Below are 13,918 nucleotides of genomic sequence, written 5' to 3' on the forward strand. Positions count from 1 at the left end.
TTATTATTTTTAATAGTAGCAGCCGATAGACCATGAATATTTCCTTGCATTAATCTCTTTTCTAGCCAGCAGACATTTAAGGACTTGGAAGCAAGTTGTCCCTACTGAAGCTAATCAGTCTGCTGGTTGATACTTTTAATTCTATGATAGTGAAGGGTACACGACTTCTTTGAATTTCTAAAAAAATCTCAACACTTGTACAGTGTATGGTCAGATAGGAAGTAATCCAGTAGAAACTCTAGTCTGCTAATTAGGATACCCATAAAGTTCATCTTGGCTCATTTTCTATGGCCTCTTTAGGAGTAGGGGGCCATAAGCATTTTTTACTGGTTTAGAAGCCTTAGGAAATCTATCCGTTTAATGGAAGAATATAAGGGAAGTACAAGTGCTATGTAGATCTAAGACTCTCTGACCCTACCCTATGTCTAAACTAAAATTTCTTCTCTCTTCCTGAGCCAGTAGTAAATGTACCTCATAAAGTAAGGAATTTTTCTGATGTTTGGGCCAAATTTTATCACAGCTCTGGAGTCTCCCAAATAGGAAACTAAGCAAGTAGCATTGCCATTGATGGTTTCAGGTACTGAGTCAGATAAAGTGGTGTTATTTCAACCTGAGGAAGGCTGGCTATCATGTGCAAAGGATTAAGAAAGAATTTGGGTAGAAGGGCAATACTTCTCCAGAGTAGAAACTCTTCCACATGGAGAGTTAAGCAGGTTTAAAAGAAAAGACCAAACTTGGCCCCTACCAAGATTTGTCCAGAGACCTCAAATCCCAGTTGTTGTGGGTGTGAAACTAATTAATTGTAGAGATAGAGAGTGGAGTGAATAGGTTAGAAGAACTGATCTCTTAGTTTGTCACGTCTCCTCAAAATGTATCTCTTTTATGGCCCCTTATTCTCTTTCACTGCTCTTGGTGCTACATTGGAGTACTTCTCAAGCCCATGTTCATCATACCTTCTCTTCTTAGCTTCTACTTTCAATGTATTTGTTAAATTTAATAGGAAAACAATTTAATAACAACTTATATTTTGGAATGTTTCATGTTTTTGAGTTTTACAAAATGTTTTTAATTTCTTATTAACAGGTATAAGAAATTAAATGATCCCAAAGGATGGGTCACCATTGATGAAACTTCAGGATCAATAATAACTTCCAAAAAACTGGACAGAGAGGCAGAGGGCATTAAAAATGGTGTATATACCATTACAGTGCTGGCCACAGACAAAGGTGAGACATTTATAATATTGAAAAAGAATCCCCATAAAGTAATACCATAACTCAGTTATTCAAAGTGTATTTGAGTCTTAGTATTTGCTGCTTTTGATTATTAATTTCCAGTTGGGTTTGATGTCTTTTACTATTCATTACTATTACATTACTTAATGTCCATTCTGGGTCAGCTTTATTTATTGATAATGTAAAAATCTTTTATTCCTTATTTCCAATGTATATGCTGAATTTTATCTCTATTAAATATTCCATCTAAGATTTAGATAATTATGATCTGCGTATAAATTGTTTGCTTTCTGGATTGTTGTAGTTCTGTCATTTTCAGTCAAGTCTGACTCTTCATGACTCCATTTGGAATATTCTTGGCAAAGGTACTGGAATGGCTTGTCATTCCCTTCTCTAGATCATTTTACAAATGAGAAAACTGAGGCAAAAAAGTAACTTGCCCAGAATCACACAGCTAGTAAGGGTCTGAGGTCACATTTGAATTTAGGAAGATGAATCTTAGTTCTCTATCTACTGTGCCAAATAGCTGTTCTTCTTTTGAATTAGCTCAGGGAAATATATAATAAGATTCAAAATGTGTATTGAATTTCAATATGTATTATGTATCTATAGCAGGTACATATATATATATATATATAAAACAAATGTGTATACATATGTGCATACACATAATATGTAGTACATTATAATATTACAGTGTGTATATACATATATACATATGCACACACACTTAGATGCACATATATGTCTAATATTACTCGGTAACTATTTATTGTGTTTTAAGATTACTTTCTTCTACTGGTAAGTGTTGAGGGAATGCATATGTTATCATTAATCTAAGACACATTTTTTTAAATAAGAAATTTTTTCTCATTCAGAGTCAAAGTCAAACTCCTATATTTTATTAATGAAATTGAGGCCCAGAGGCCTGGACATTCAATGATTCATAATTTTGAATTCTGTAAGCTGTGAAAATCTACATGGTACTTGCATGTGAGGGAGGAGAAATGGTGTTTGTATGGAGGAAGGATTTGTTTGAATGGAAAGCAAGAATTCTGAAAATGATGAAGTAGTTCACCATCAATATTAGTGAAGTTGATTCATTTTCATTAACAGTGAAAACATTGCATGATTTGGAAAAGCAAACTCCTTTTTTTTTGGCTTTTCTTTTCCAATATAAATATATAATCCATATTTTTCCTTCTAAAAATTATCACCTTCCTCCCAAGTAAAATATTTTATCTGTTGATAGAAGGATTTTTGAAAACAAATTCTAGACAAATGAGGTCATTAAAAACAAAGACTAGATAAATAATTATATTTGATAAACATAAAGAATCAAAATATAATTATATTAAAATTTTACATTTTAGTGTTTCTTGTACCAATAAATAGGAGGACAGGAGAAGTTAAGTTGTACAGTGGTATTTAGCTCAGGGAATACTTTAATAAGCACAGAAAATCTATGTACTTGGGTGTGTGTGTGTGTGTGTCTATATATATATATATATATGTGTGTGTGTGTGTGTGTGTGTGTGTGTATACACAAGCTACTTGAATGAATAAATCAATGAACCAAGGACAATTCAAATTGAAAAAGACATTTTGTACTCTCAATGTGGTCATGTTATATCATAGTGATTACGCATATAGTTCCAAGTCAAATGAAAAAGCCGCATGCTTTTTAAGGTATGTATCAAAGGAAATGGTAATGCATCTTCTCTATTGTCATCTCTACCAATAAGGCTATGCCTGTTTCTAATAATAAATCATTTGCAAGGGCCAAAGACTTGGTGGTAAAAACTTTCAATTTTGAGTCTTTAGGGACTATAATGGCTGAGGAAAAAAGATCATTCCTGCAAAGCCTGGTTGTTTATCCTCAAAGGTTGTTTCTATCACAGCTGCATAATCGAGACTGGAAATAATATTGATGGTTTATAGGGGCTCTGATATTCTCAGGGATTTTGGGCTCAGGGTGATCCTAAGCTATTTCTACGAGGCAGCTAAAAGAGGGTGATGGCAATAGTGGCCTTGATCTATCTAGTATATACTTCTCCTCCCCCAAAATGCATTCCTCATCATAGTTGATTTTGTGACTTTTTTTTTCACTGATGGATATTTCATGGATTAAAATATCTGATTCAATTATCATTGCCTTGCCTTATTACTCTGGCACACACTAGTGACACCACATACAGGAAAAAATTTCAAATGTATATGTGAAATTTATAGATATGACTTGAAGAGGCACTTTAAAAGTGATCTGGTTCAACTTCCTCCTTTTATAGACAAGAATATTGAAGACAAGAGATTACTTCTGTGAGATAAGTGGTAGGTTTGAGATCTTACATTAGTTATGCAACACTACCTCCTCAATTAATAGTTTTAAATAACAATTTAAAAACAATCTTTTGCCTTTTGTAGCTAAGCCCTTTGAAAAGTCAACAGCATACAGATGGTTCTGCCTACTTTACTTCTCTACCCACTCCAATTCATCCTCCATTTAGTCACTAAAGTGATTTTCCTAAAGCATGGGTCCAACCCTGTTACCTTCTATTCCACAAACTCTTGCCTATCACTTTCAGAATCAAATACAAAATGTTTTGCTTAATATTAAAAGCTCTTCACAAATTAAACCACCTTTTGCCTTTCTAATATTTTTATACTTTGCTCTCAATCACATATTCTTTGATTCAGTGACATTGAACTTCTTGTTCAATATGACAGTCTTTCAATTCTGGTCTTTTTCTCTTGTCTTCTTATTCCAATCTGCCTAACTGATTTCCCTGGTTTTCTTTAAGTCCAGGAAGCCTTTGCCAATCCTTTTTTAATTATGATATCTGCCCTCTGTTAATTGTTTCCTATTTATCCTGCATATATCTTGCTTTGTATATATCTGTTTCCATGTTGCCTCCCTTATTAGAGAATATATTCTCTGAGAGTAGGGACTGTCTTTTGCCTGTTTTTGTATTCCCATTGCTTAGCACAATGCATTGTATGTAATAGATGCTTAATAAGTCACTTCTTTTTAAAATGAAAACAGGAATACTTTTTAGCTTAAAAAAGTTTTCTTCTTTCTAATTGGCTATATTTTAAAAACTTATAGTGCTTTTTCTCCCTATACTTTGACCAACAAAGTTGCCAAGGATATTTCCTTTTTGATGTACCATATGCTTTTCAGATAAAAAGATAGTGAAAAGATTGTGATCTACTGTTCTATGTAATGCTTTTCACTTAATTGTTTAATGGCTGGTTTCATTATAACAGATTCTTAACCTTTTTGTGTATCAAATCCCCTTTCCTAATATAAGGAAGCTTATGGATTCCTTCTTAGAATAGTGTTTTTAAAGGCATAAAATAAAATACAAAGGATTACAAACAAAACCAATGGTTAGCGAAAGAAATGATGTAATTTTTTCTGATCCAAGTCTAAGCTTCCTCCCCGTGCCTTGAAATACACCTGTGGTTCTATAGCCCCTGATTAAGAAACACTTCATTAAAATGTTTCTTCTCGTGATTATAGACAAAAAATATAGTTAACTGTAGACTGAAAATGAGAAGATTGCTAACATTTCTTACTAGGTATTCTATTAATTTGTTGAATAAGGATAGCAAGTGGATAGGGACTAGTCTTATGACTTCATCCATATAATAAACTTAAGGGTGGGGAAACAATCTTTACAAACTTCTTACCTAGAGAATAAAAGAACATCACAGTTTAAGTATATATTTTCTCACATGTAAAAGTGTTGATAATGATGTGTATCATATCATGTTTTATAATTAACCATCCCATAATATTTTACATTTCATAAATAATTTTACATGTATCTTATTAAAAGAGATAAAAGGAAATAAGGAGACATAACTCTAAATGATTTATTATTTCCAAAGCTATGACTTTAGTATAGAAGCTATGCCATTTTCTCTTTTTTTCCTCCCCTACTACAATCCCTGACATTATTTAAAACGTATCCTGGGTTGTTGTGTTGTATTTCTCCATTCTTGTGCAATAGATTAATAATAAATATTTGTGTAATACTTTTTTATACTGTATGTGAAAGCAGTTTTTTTTTTTTAATCTCTGTAGTACTCTACAAGATGAAGGGAGAATAGAGTATGCATACAGCTTTGCAAACCTTTTTAGGTTGTTATTATTTTTGCTAAGGTTTGACCTATTCTGGGTGATAGTCGTTTGTAGACTAACCTTCTTCAAAATCATTAGTTTTTCTAGGGTACCCTCTTGTCATGGAGTTTCCTGTAGATCATTTAAGTTCCTATTAACAGGGCTTGTACAAATGGAGAAAAACAGAAGAAAATTTTCAAAACAATAAACGTCAGTATTGCCTTTAATTAGTAAGCTCTGACAAAAAGATTTTTTTGGGGGGTGGGGTAGTGGGTGGGATGGAGATATGAACAGGTTCAAACAAGAACTTTGAATTATATGGGCATTTCCTCTAATTCCCCAATGTGCTTGTATTCTTTCAAAACTCTTTTCAAGATATTTTCTCCCAATTACACTAAAAAACAAATTTTAACATTCTTTTAAAAAAAAAGTTGTTAGTTCGAACATTTCTCTTCCTTTCCTTTCTTTTCCTAGAGACAGTAAGCAGTCTGACATAGCTTATACATGTACAATCATTTGAAATCATTCCATATTACTTGTTTTGTCCAAGAAAGCTCGGAAAGAAAGAAGGGAGAAGAAGGAAGAGAAAAAAGTAGGGCAGGGGAAGGGAGGAAGGAAGAGAGGAAGGAGAGGGAGAGAGAAATATGTTTTATATTCATGCAACATCACTTCTTTTTCTGGAGGTGAATAACATTTTTCATCATTAATTCTTTGAGATTGTCTTGGATCATTATATTGCTGAAAAGAGCTAAGTGATTCACAGTTTTTCATATAATAATGTTACTAGTGTGTACAGTGTTTTCCTGGTTTTGATCATTTAATTTTGTATTAGTTCATGCATATCTTTGCAGATATTTTTGAAATCATCCTGCTTGTCATTTCTGAGAGCACAATAATATTCTACTACAATAACATATAATAATAAACCACAACTTGTTTAGCCTTTCCGCAGTTGATGAGCATCCCTTCAATTTTTAATTCTTAGCTTCTACAGAAAGAACTGCAATAAATATTTTTGTACAAATATGTCCTCCCCTCTCCTTTTAAAAAGTCTCTTTGAGATACAAACTTAGCAGTGGTATTGCTGGGTCAATGGGTATACACAATTTTATAGGCTTTGGGGTATAGTTCTAAATTGCTTTCCAGAATGATTGGATCAGTTCATAACTGCCATCAATGCATTAGTGTCCCAGTTTTCCTATATCATCTTCAACATTTATCTTTTTTTCTTTTCTGTCTAAACTGAAAGCTAATTTGAAAAACGTGAGGTGGTACCTTAGAGGTACTTAGAGGTGTTTTAATTTGTGTTTCTCTAATGCTGGCTTAGAATATTTTTTGTATGACTGTAGATAGTTTTGATTTCTTTGTCTAAAAACTGTTCATATCTTTTGACTATCAATTGGACAGTGACTTGTATTCTTATAAATCTGACTCAATTTCTCTACCTACTTGAAAAACAGTCTTTATTAGAAATACTTGACATAAAAATGTTTTCCCTGGCTTTCTGCATTCTTTCTAATTTTGGTTGCATTGGTTATGGTTGTGCTAAGACTTTACATTTTACATCATCAAAATGATCCATTTTACATTTTATAAATTCTCTTTATATCTTGTTTGTTCCCAAATTCTTCCCTTATCCTGATCTCATAGGAAAAATATTTTACCATGCTCTCCTAATTTGCTTATGGTATCATTATGTCTAAATCATCCACCCATTTTGACTTTCTCTTGGTATATGCTGTGCGATGTTAATCTATTCCTGGTTTCTGTCATGTTGTTTTCCAGTTTCCTCAGCAGTTTTGGCTCTTTGAGCTTATCAAACATTAGATTACTATGGTCATTTATACTGTGCATTGTGTACCTAATCTATTCCACTGATCCATCACTCTTTTAGCTAGTACTAGAGTGCTTTGATAATTACCACTTTATATTACAGTTTGGGATCTGGTATTATTAGGCCATCTTTCTTCATGTTTTCCCTCCACTAATTCCCTTAATATTCTTGAACTTTTGTCCTTCCAGATAAATTTTCTTGTTTTTTTTTTCTAGATATATCAAAATTTTTTTTTGGTTTTTTGACTGATATAGTCCTGAATAAGTAAATAATTTAGATAAAATTGTTATTTTTATTATATTGTCTTGGCCTACCCTTGGACAATTAATATTTTTCCCCCTAAAGTACAGATCTGCCTTTATTTATACAAAAAGTGTTTTATAGTTATGTGTATGTTATTTTTGGGTTTGTTTCATTATTTCCTCTTTTTCTTTTCTTATTGCTATAGCTAGCATTTTTAATTCAATATTGAATAATAATGAGCAACAATGATAATGGGCATCCTTGCTTCACCCCTGATTTTATTAAGAAAGCTTCTAGCTTAAATTTATTATAAGTAATGCTTGCCAATGAGTTTAGATAAATATTACTTGTCATTTTAAGATAAGTTCCATTCATTCCTATGTTCTCTTGTGGTTTTAATAAAAAAGGGAGTTGTATTTTGTAAAAGATTTGTTTCTTCTTCATTTATTGAACTAATCTTATGATTTCTGTTTTCTGCATTTTTATTGATATGGTCAATTATGCTGATAATTTTTTAAATATTGAACCAATCCTGTATTCCTGGTAATCCCATCTAGTTATAGTGTATGATCCTTATGATGTATTGCTACAATGTCCTTACTAATTTCTGTCACCACTTTTAACAGAAAGTAACTACCCCAAGGATAAAAGTTAAAATGGTTTAGGGTAGTGGTTAACTCAAATGATATATTTTTAAGTTTATGTAACTAGCATGTTTATTGTATTATTACCTAAGTCTTTGTTTTGTAGAGATGCAAAAAACTGTATAATATAAAATTGAGTGTGGGAATTGGGGAGGGATACAAGCTCCCACATGAAGCAAAAGGTTTAAGATTCTAGGTGATTAAGGTTTAAAAATGGAATCTAACCAATTACCATTAGGAACAAAAGAGTAAAAACTATTTTGAAATTTTCTTCAATTTTCCTAGATGGTAAAACATGTACTGGCACCCTTGGAATTATCCTTGAAGATGTGAATGACAATGCTCCAGTCATCCTTCAAGATAATATAATACTTTGCAAACCAAAGATGGGACAGATGACAGTTGTTGCTGTCGATCCTGATGATCCAATGAATGGACCTCCATTTGATTTCAAATTAGGACTTGGTTCTCCTGATATCCAGAAAATATGGACAGTGACCAGATTGAATGGTATGTAATCTACAGCTCAATTTCACACTTACTAGAAGTCTAATATGTGATAAGAAATTGTGATTAGAAAGATGAGTACATCACAGACTCTGTTCTCACAGAACATACAGAAGGAGGGCAATAGTTCTGGGTTTAGCATGATTGGGAGGGACTTCCTACAGAAAGTGGGATTTAAGTTGTCTTTTGGGAATCCAAGAAAGTTAATACTGGGGACTAATAGGAAACAGTGTTTTGGGTATAAGCAACAGATGGTGTGAAGACAAGGGAACCAAAGATAGAGTATCATATATCCAAAACAGCAAATGGGCTTAGATAGCTGGACCTTTAAATAGGTAGGGAGAAGTAAAGTGTAAGAAGAATGGAAAGGTAGAAAAGCCCTTGGTTGTGAAAGGCTTTAAAAGTCAAACAAGAGTTTATATTTGATCCCCCCGAAAAAATTTGAAGCCACTTAAGTTTGTTGATATCTATATCTATTATCTGTATTATCAATATTCACCAAATTCTCTATGCCTCATATACACTTCTCCAATTCTACTTCCCCATCCTTTATGTCAACATATTGAAAAACTACATATCTTTAGTGGCCCTGATCAATTACCATTTCCTTCATGGAATTTTTTTTTTTTGTGACCTAGTACGGGTCAGAAGTGCCTTGAATTTCTCCTAAAATTTATTTGAACCTTTCATATGTACTTAACATACTTTATTTTGCATTATTTCTGTTTTTGATTTTGTTTCATTTCTCCTTTTAGAGTATAAATCCCCTGAAGGCAAAGACTGCCTCTTTCTTCTCTATATACTTCATTGCCTAGGAAAATGACATACAGTTTAGGTACTGAATAAAAGTTATTGAATAATGACACATAGCTCAACAGGAGTGAGATCATTATAGCCAAATGTGATGAAAACCATAGAGATAAATTGATGAGCAACAGTGAATTTAACTTAGAATTGATAATACTTACTTTTTATTTTCTTTCAGATACAGCTGCATATCTTTCATATCAGAATAATGCTCAATTTGGAAAATATGCCATACCTATTACTGTGAGTGACAGACATGGAATGTCTTCAACAAAGATGATGCGTGTTAATCTCTGTGATTGTGTTCATCCAGAACAATGTGAATCTGCGAGATCAGCATATGCAGATACAAGACTGGGAACATGGGCCATCCTTGCAATATTATTGGGCATAGCATTATTATTTTGTAAGTCTTTTTTGTTTTGTTGAATATAATAATGATGCTGTTAGGCTTGATGGTCCCTGAGGTTCCTACCAACCCAGAGATCTTGTGATAATGCTATACTATCTGAATATAAGGCTTTTCCTTTTATAAATTATCTTTCTCACAAGCAATCTTGTGAGGGAGATAGCATTATCATAAGTGCTGTCACTATCACTTTTATCAATAATAAATTTGGGCCACATAGAAATGGCGATTTTCTAAAGATCAGGGTGCTAGCAGGTGGTGGAGCCAAGGATGGAATCCAGGGCTTCTAATTATAAAGCTTCTCTTTCTACTGTACTACTTTTAAGTAAATGTCTTTTTTTTAAATAATGTTTAGGAACCAGTATGAAAATCACCATTGTATCTAAAGCCCTTAAAATATTATCACTTTAGTTTTACTTATGTTGAGTTGCATATATATATGATTATATACACATATGCTTAAATATAATTTGTGTATTTTCTTTGTTTCATTGGCTGCTTTAGCCCAAAAATTTATCAATAAGTGGTCAGCTTACTCTTGATGATAGGCTGCTTCCTACTTAGCTAAGTTGGTCTTCAGAATACAGAACTCAGACCATTGTCAGGTCTCTACTTGAAGACTCTTCAGAAAAGTAGACTCTTTCAGAATTTAGTTATCAATTCTCCTATTCTTTGAAAACCTAGTCTTACTTTGTACTACAAAGAAACATCAGAGTAGGACTGCATGATAAAGCAATTATAGATTTCTCTTAATATGTGAGTACATACACGTGCACACATACACACACAGAGTATGCCTAAAATCTTAGTGCATTTTTATGCTATTAAAGCTTAAAAATGCATTAAGACATTAGAGATAACCATGTATTAATAGAAATGTGTAATATTATCCCTCTGTATTGTAAAGCTATATAAAAATTTAACATAGAATTTAAATTTTTAACAATGGAGAAATGATGTAATCTTTTTAAAATAGTATTTTATTTTATCAAGTATATGTAAAAATAGTTTTCAACATTTATTTTTGTAAAACTTCGTGTTCTAAATTTTTCTCCCTCCCTCTTTTCCTTTCCCCTTTTCCAAGACAGCAGGCAATCTGATATAAATTAAATGTGTATAGTTTCTTTAAATGTATTTCCACACTTTTCATGTTGTGTAAGAAAAATCAGATAAAAAGAAAAAAAACATGAGAAAGGAAAAAAAAACACCAAGCGAAATAACAACAAAAAGATATAAGTACTATGCTTGAATCTACATTTATTTTCCTTAGTTCTCTCTCCGGATGCATATGGCATTTTACATCCCAAGTTTATTGCAATTGCCTCGAATAAATGCATTGTTGAAAAGATCCAAGTCCATCACAGTTGATCACCACATAATCTTGTTATTTTTTATAATGTTCTCTTGGTTCTACTCACTTCAATCAGCATAAAGCCTTTTCAGGCTTTTCTGAAATCAGCCTGGTTATAGTGTTTTTAATCAAGATCATTTGTTCATGACAGAATTGTCTTTCTTTGTCTTGTATTCATAGGAACAATTTATTCACACTGTATTCAGCAGTATATTTGTGAGGAGGAAATTTCTTCTCTAAATAGATATTGTGAATTACATAAATTTTATCTACTGCATAGAATTATATCTTTTTTCTTGTGGAGTTTCTATTAGATTCTAGTTCTATTAGAGGACAGTTAAATTCATGTAAATACACATTGGACTACAGATTTTGAAACCTAAGTTGACTTGGGTTTGGTCCATCAGAGTGGAACCTCTTAGAAACTACTTAAAGCACATGATGATATTCTTCAATTGTTTCTAGCTAATTCATAAATAGAAAAGAATATTGAGTCAAAGATCTAAAATAATTAGCTGAGCAAGTAATCATTGTATATATTGTGTTTTTCTTGTTCTGCATAGTAAGCTCAAATGGTTCTCTTCCTCATGTAGGCGTTTTATTCACATTAGTCTGTGGAATTTGGAGTCCCTCAAAAGTAAAAAAACCATTTCCTGATGATATGGCTCAGCAAAATTTAATTATATCAAATACAGAAGCTCCTGGAGATGACAGAGTGGTAAGTAATGTGCTTTTAAGAACAAATCCTTTAACATGAATGAGTTATCCTTTTATTTTTTTTAATTATGTGAAGCTTTGTTTCTTCACATAAAACAATGTTGATGTCAATAAAAAAAATTAATAGCATCAGATGCCTTGTCAGATAACATTTGAATATTCAGAAGGCATTTGTTGATGATAGTATTAAATTTTGACATAATTGCAATATTTTAGGAATATTATCAGTTAGTTTTCTACTACAACAAATCAGTATACATTTTTAAAGTATATTCTATAGGCTAGGTCCTCAGATACAAAGAAAAGTATGAAAATAGTTTTTGCTTTTGAGGAACTTATCATGTAGCTAGGGAAACCAGCATATTGATATATAGGTATATAAAACAAGAACTTAATTTTCCCTGAAAATCTGCTATAGAATGAATAGAATACATTAGGGGCTTTAAAAAAGTAGAACAAAACAATATTGTTTTTTATTTCTTTGGCCTACATGCCTAGTAGTGGTATTGTTTTGGTTAAAGGGGATTTGTGGTTTTATAGCCCTTTGGGAATGATTTCAAATTGCTTTCCAGAATGATTGAATTAGTGTTTACCTTTACCAACAGCATATATGCATTAGTGTTTTAAATTTCTCACATTCTTTCCAACATTTGCCATTTTCATTTTCTGTTATATTATCCAATCTGTTAAATGTTTGGTGGTAATTCAGAGTTGTTTTAATTTGCATTTCCTAATCAGTAGTGATTTAGAAGATTTTTTTCATCTGACTATAGATAGCTTTGGTTACTTTATTTGAAATTATTTGTTCATTTCCTTTGGCCATTTATTATTTGAGGGATATTCTTATTTCTATAAATTTAAATCAGTTTTCTATAAATTTAAATATGAGATCTTTATCAGAGAAATTTGCTTTAATTTTTTTCACAGCAAGGATTACTGTGTTTTTCTTTCCATCCCATTCCCCTCTATTTATCCTACTCTCTTTCTCTTTTCATCCTGCAAAAAGTATTTTGCTTCTGACTTTTATCTACTCCAATCTGCCCTCCTCTCTGTAGTGGCTTGCTTCCACCCCCCTTTTTTCTTATTCCCTTCCCCTCCTACTTTCCTATATGGTAAAATAGTCTTTACTCACCTAAGTATATATGTCATTTCTCTGAGTCATTTCAGGTGAGAGTATTGTTCACAAGCTTCCCTCCTCTCTTTTCCCATCTTCTCCTCTTCTGTAAAATCTCTTTTAGGCCTCTTTTATGCCAGATAATTCAATCCTCTTTGTCTAATGCATTCTTCTTTCTTACCCCTTAATTTAATTTATTATTATTATTAAAGATAATCATACCATCACATTCAACTCATGCCTCTGCTTTCTATCTATGTATAATCCTAACTTCCTAATAATGAGAAAGTGTTTAGGAATTACAAGTATCATTTTCCCATATAGGAATATAAAGTTTAACATTATTGGATCCTTTATGATTTCTCTTTTCCATTTACCTTTTTAAGTTTCTTTTGAATCTTGTATTTGAAAGTCAAATTTTCTATTCAGTTCAGTGTTTTCATTAGAAATGCTTAACAATCCTATGTTTCAGTGAATATCCACTTTCTCCCCCTGAAGGATTATATTAACTTTTGCTGGATAGGTGATTTTTGGTTGTAATCCTAGCTCTTTTGCTGTCTGTAATATTATATTCCAAACTCTCTGATCCTTTAATGTAGAAACTGCTAAAACTTGTGTCATCCTGACTGTGGCTCCATGATATCTGAATTGTTTCTTTTTGGCAGCTTGCAGTATTTTTCTCCTCAGCCTGGCAGCTCTTGAATTTGGCTATAATATTCCTGAGAGTTTTCATTTTGAGATCTCTTTTGGGAGATGATTGGTAGATTGTTTCATTTTCCATTTTTCCCTCTAGTTCTAGGATATCAGGACAGTTTTCCTTGATTATTTCTTGAAAGATAATATCTAGACTTTTTTTTGATCATAGCTTTCAAGTAGCCCAAGAATTTTAAAATTATCTCTCTTGGATATATTTTATGGGTCACATTTTCCC

General features: G+C 32.1%; 1 protein-coding gene across 2 annotated transcripts in view; it reads left to right on the forward strand.

The window, feature by feature from the left end:
* Positions 1 to 13,918, forward strand: part of LOC127543921 (desmocollin-2-like) — a 57,361-nt gene that overhangs the window by 37,568 nt on the left and 5,875 nt on the right. For both annotated transcript variants that reach the window (XM_051970295.1, XM_051970296.1), the window contains exons 11-14: positions 1,084 to 1,226; positions 8,368 to 8,592; positions 9,575 to 9,802; positions 11,750 to 11,874. In XM_051970295.1, coding sequence (XP_051826255.1) covers positions 1,084 to 1,226; positions 8,368 to 8,592; positions 9,575 to 9,802; positions 11,750 to 11,874 — 721 coding nt within the window. The remainder of the gene's footprint in view (positions 1 to 1,083; positions 1,227 to 8,367; positions 8,593 to 9,574; positions 9,803 to 11,749; positions 11,875 to 13,918) is intronic.

The sequence above is a fragment of the Antechinus flavipes genome, chromosome 1, assembly GCF_016432865.1.
Source record: "Antechinus flavipes isolate AdamAnt ecotype Samford, QLD, Australia chromosome 1, AdamAnt_v2, whole genome shotgun sequence".
NCBI lineage: Eukaryota > Metazoa > Chordata > Mammalia > Dasyuromorphia > Dasyuridae > Antechinus > Antechinus flavipes.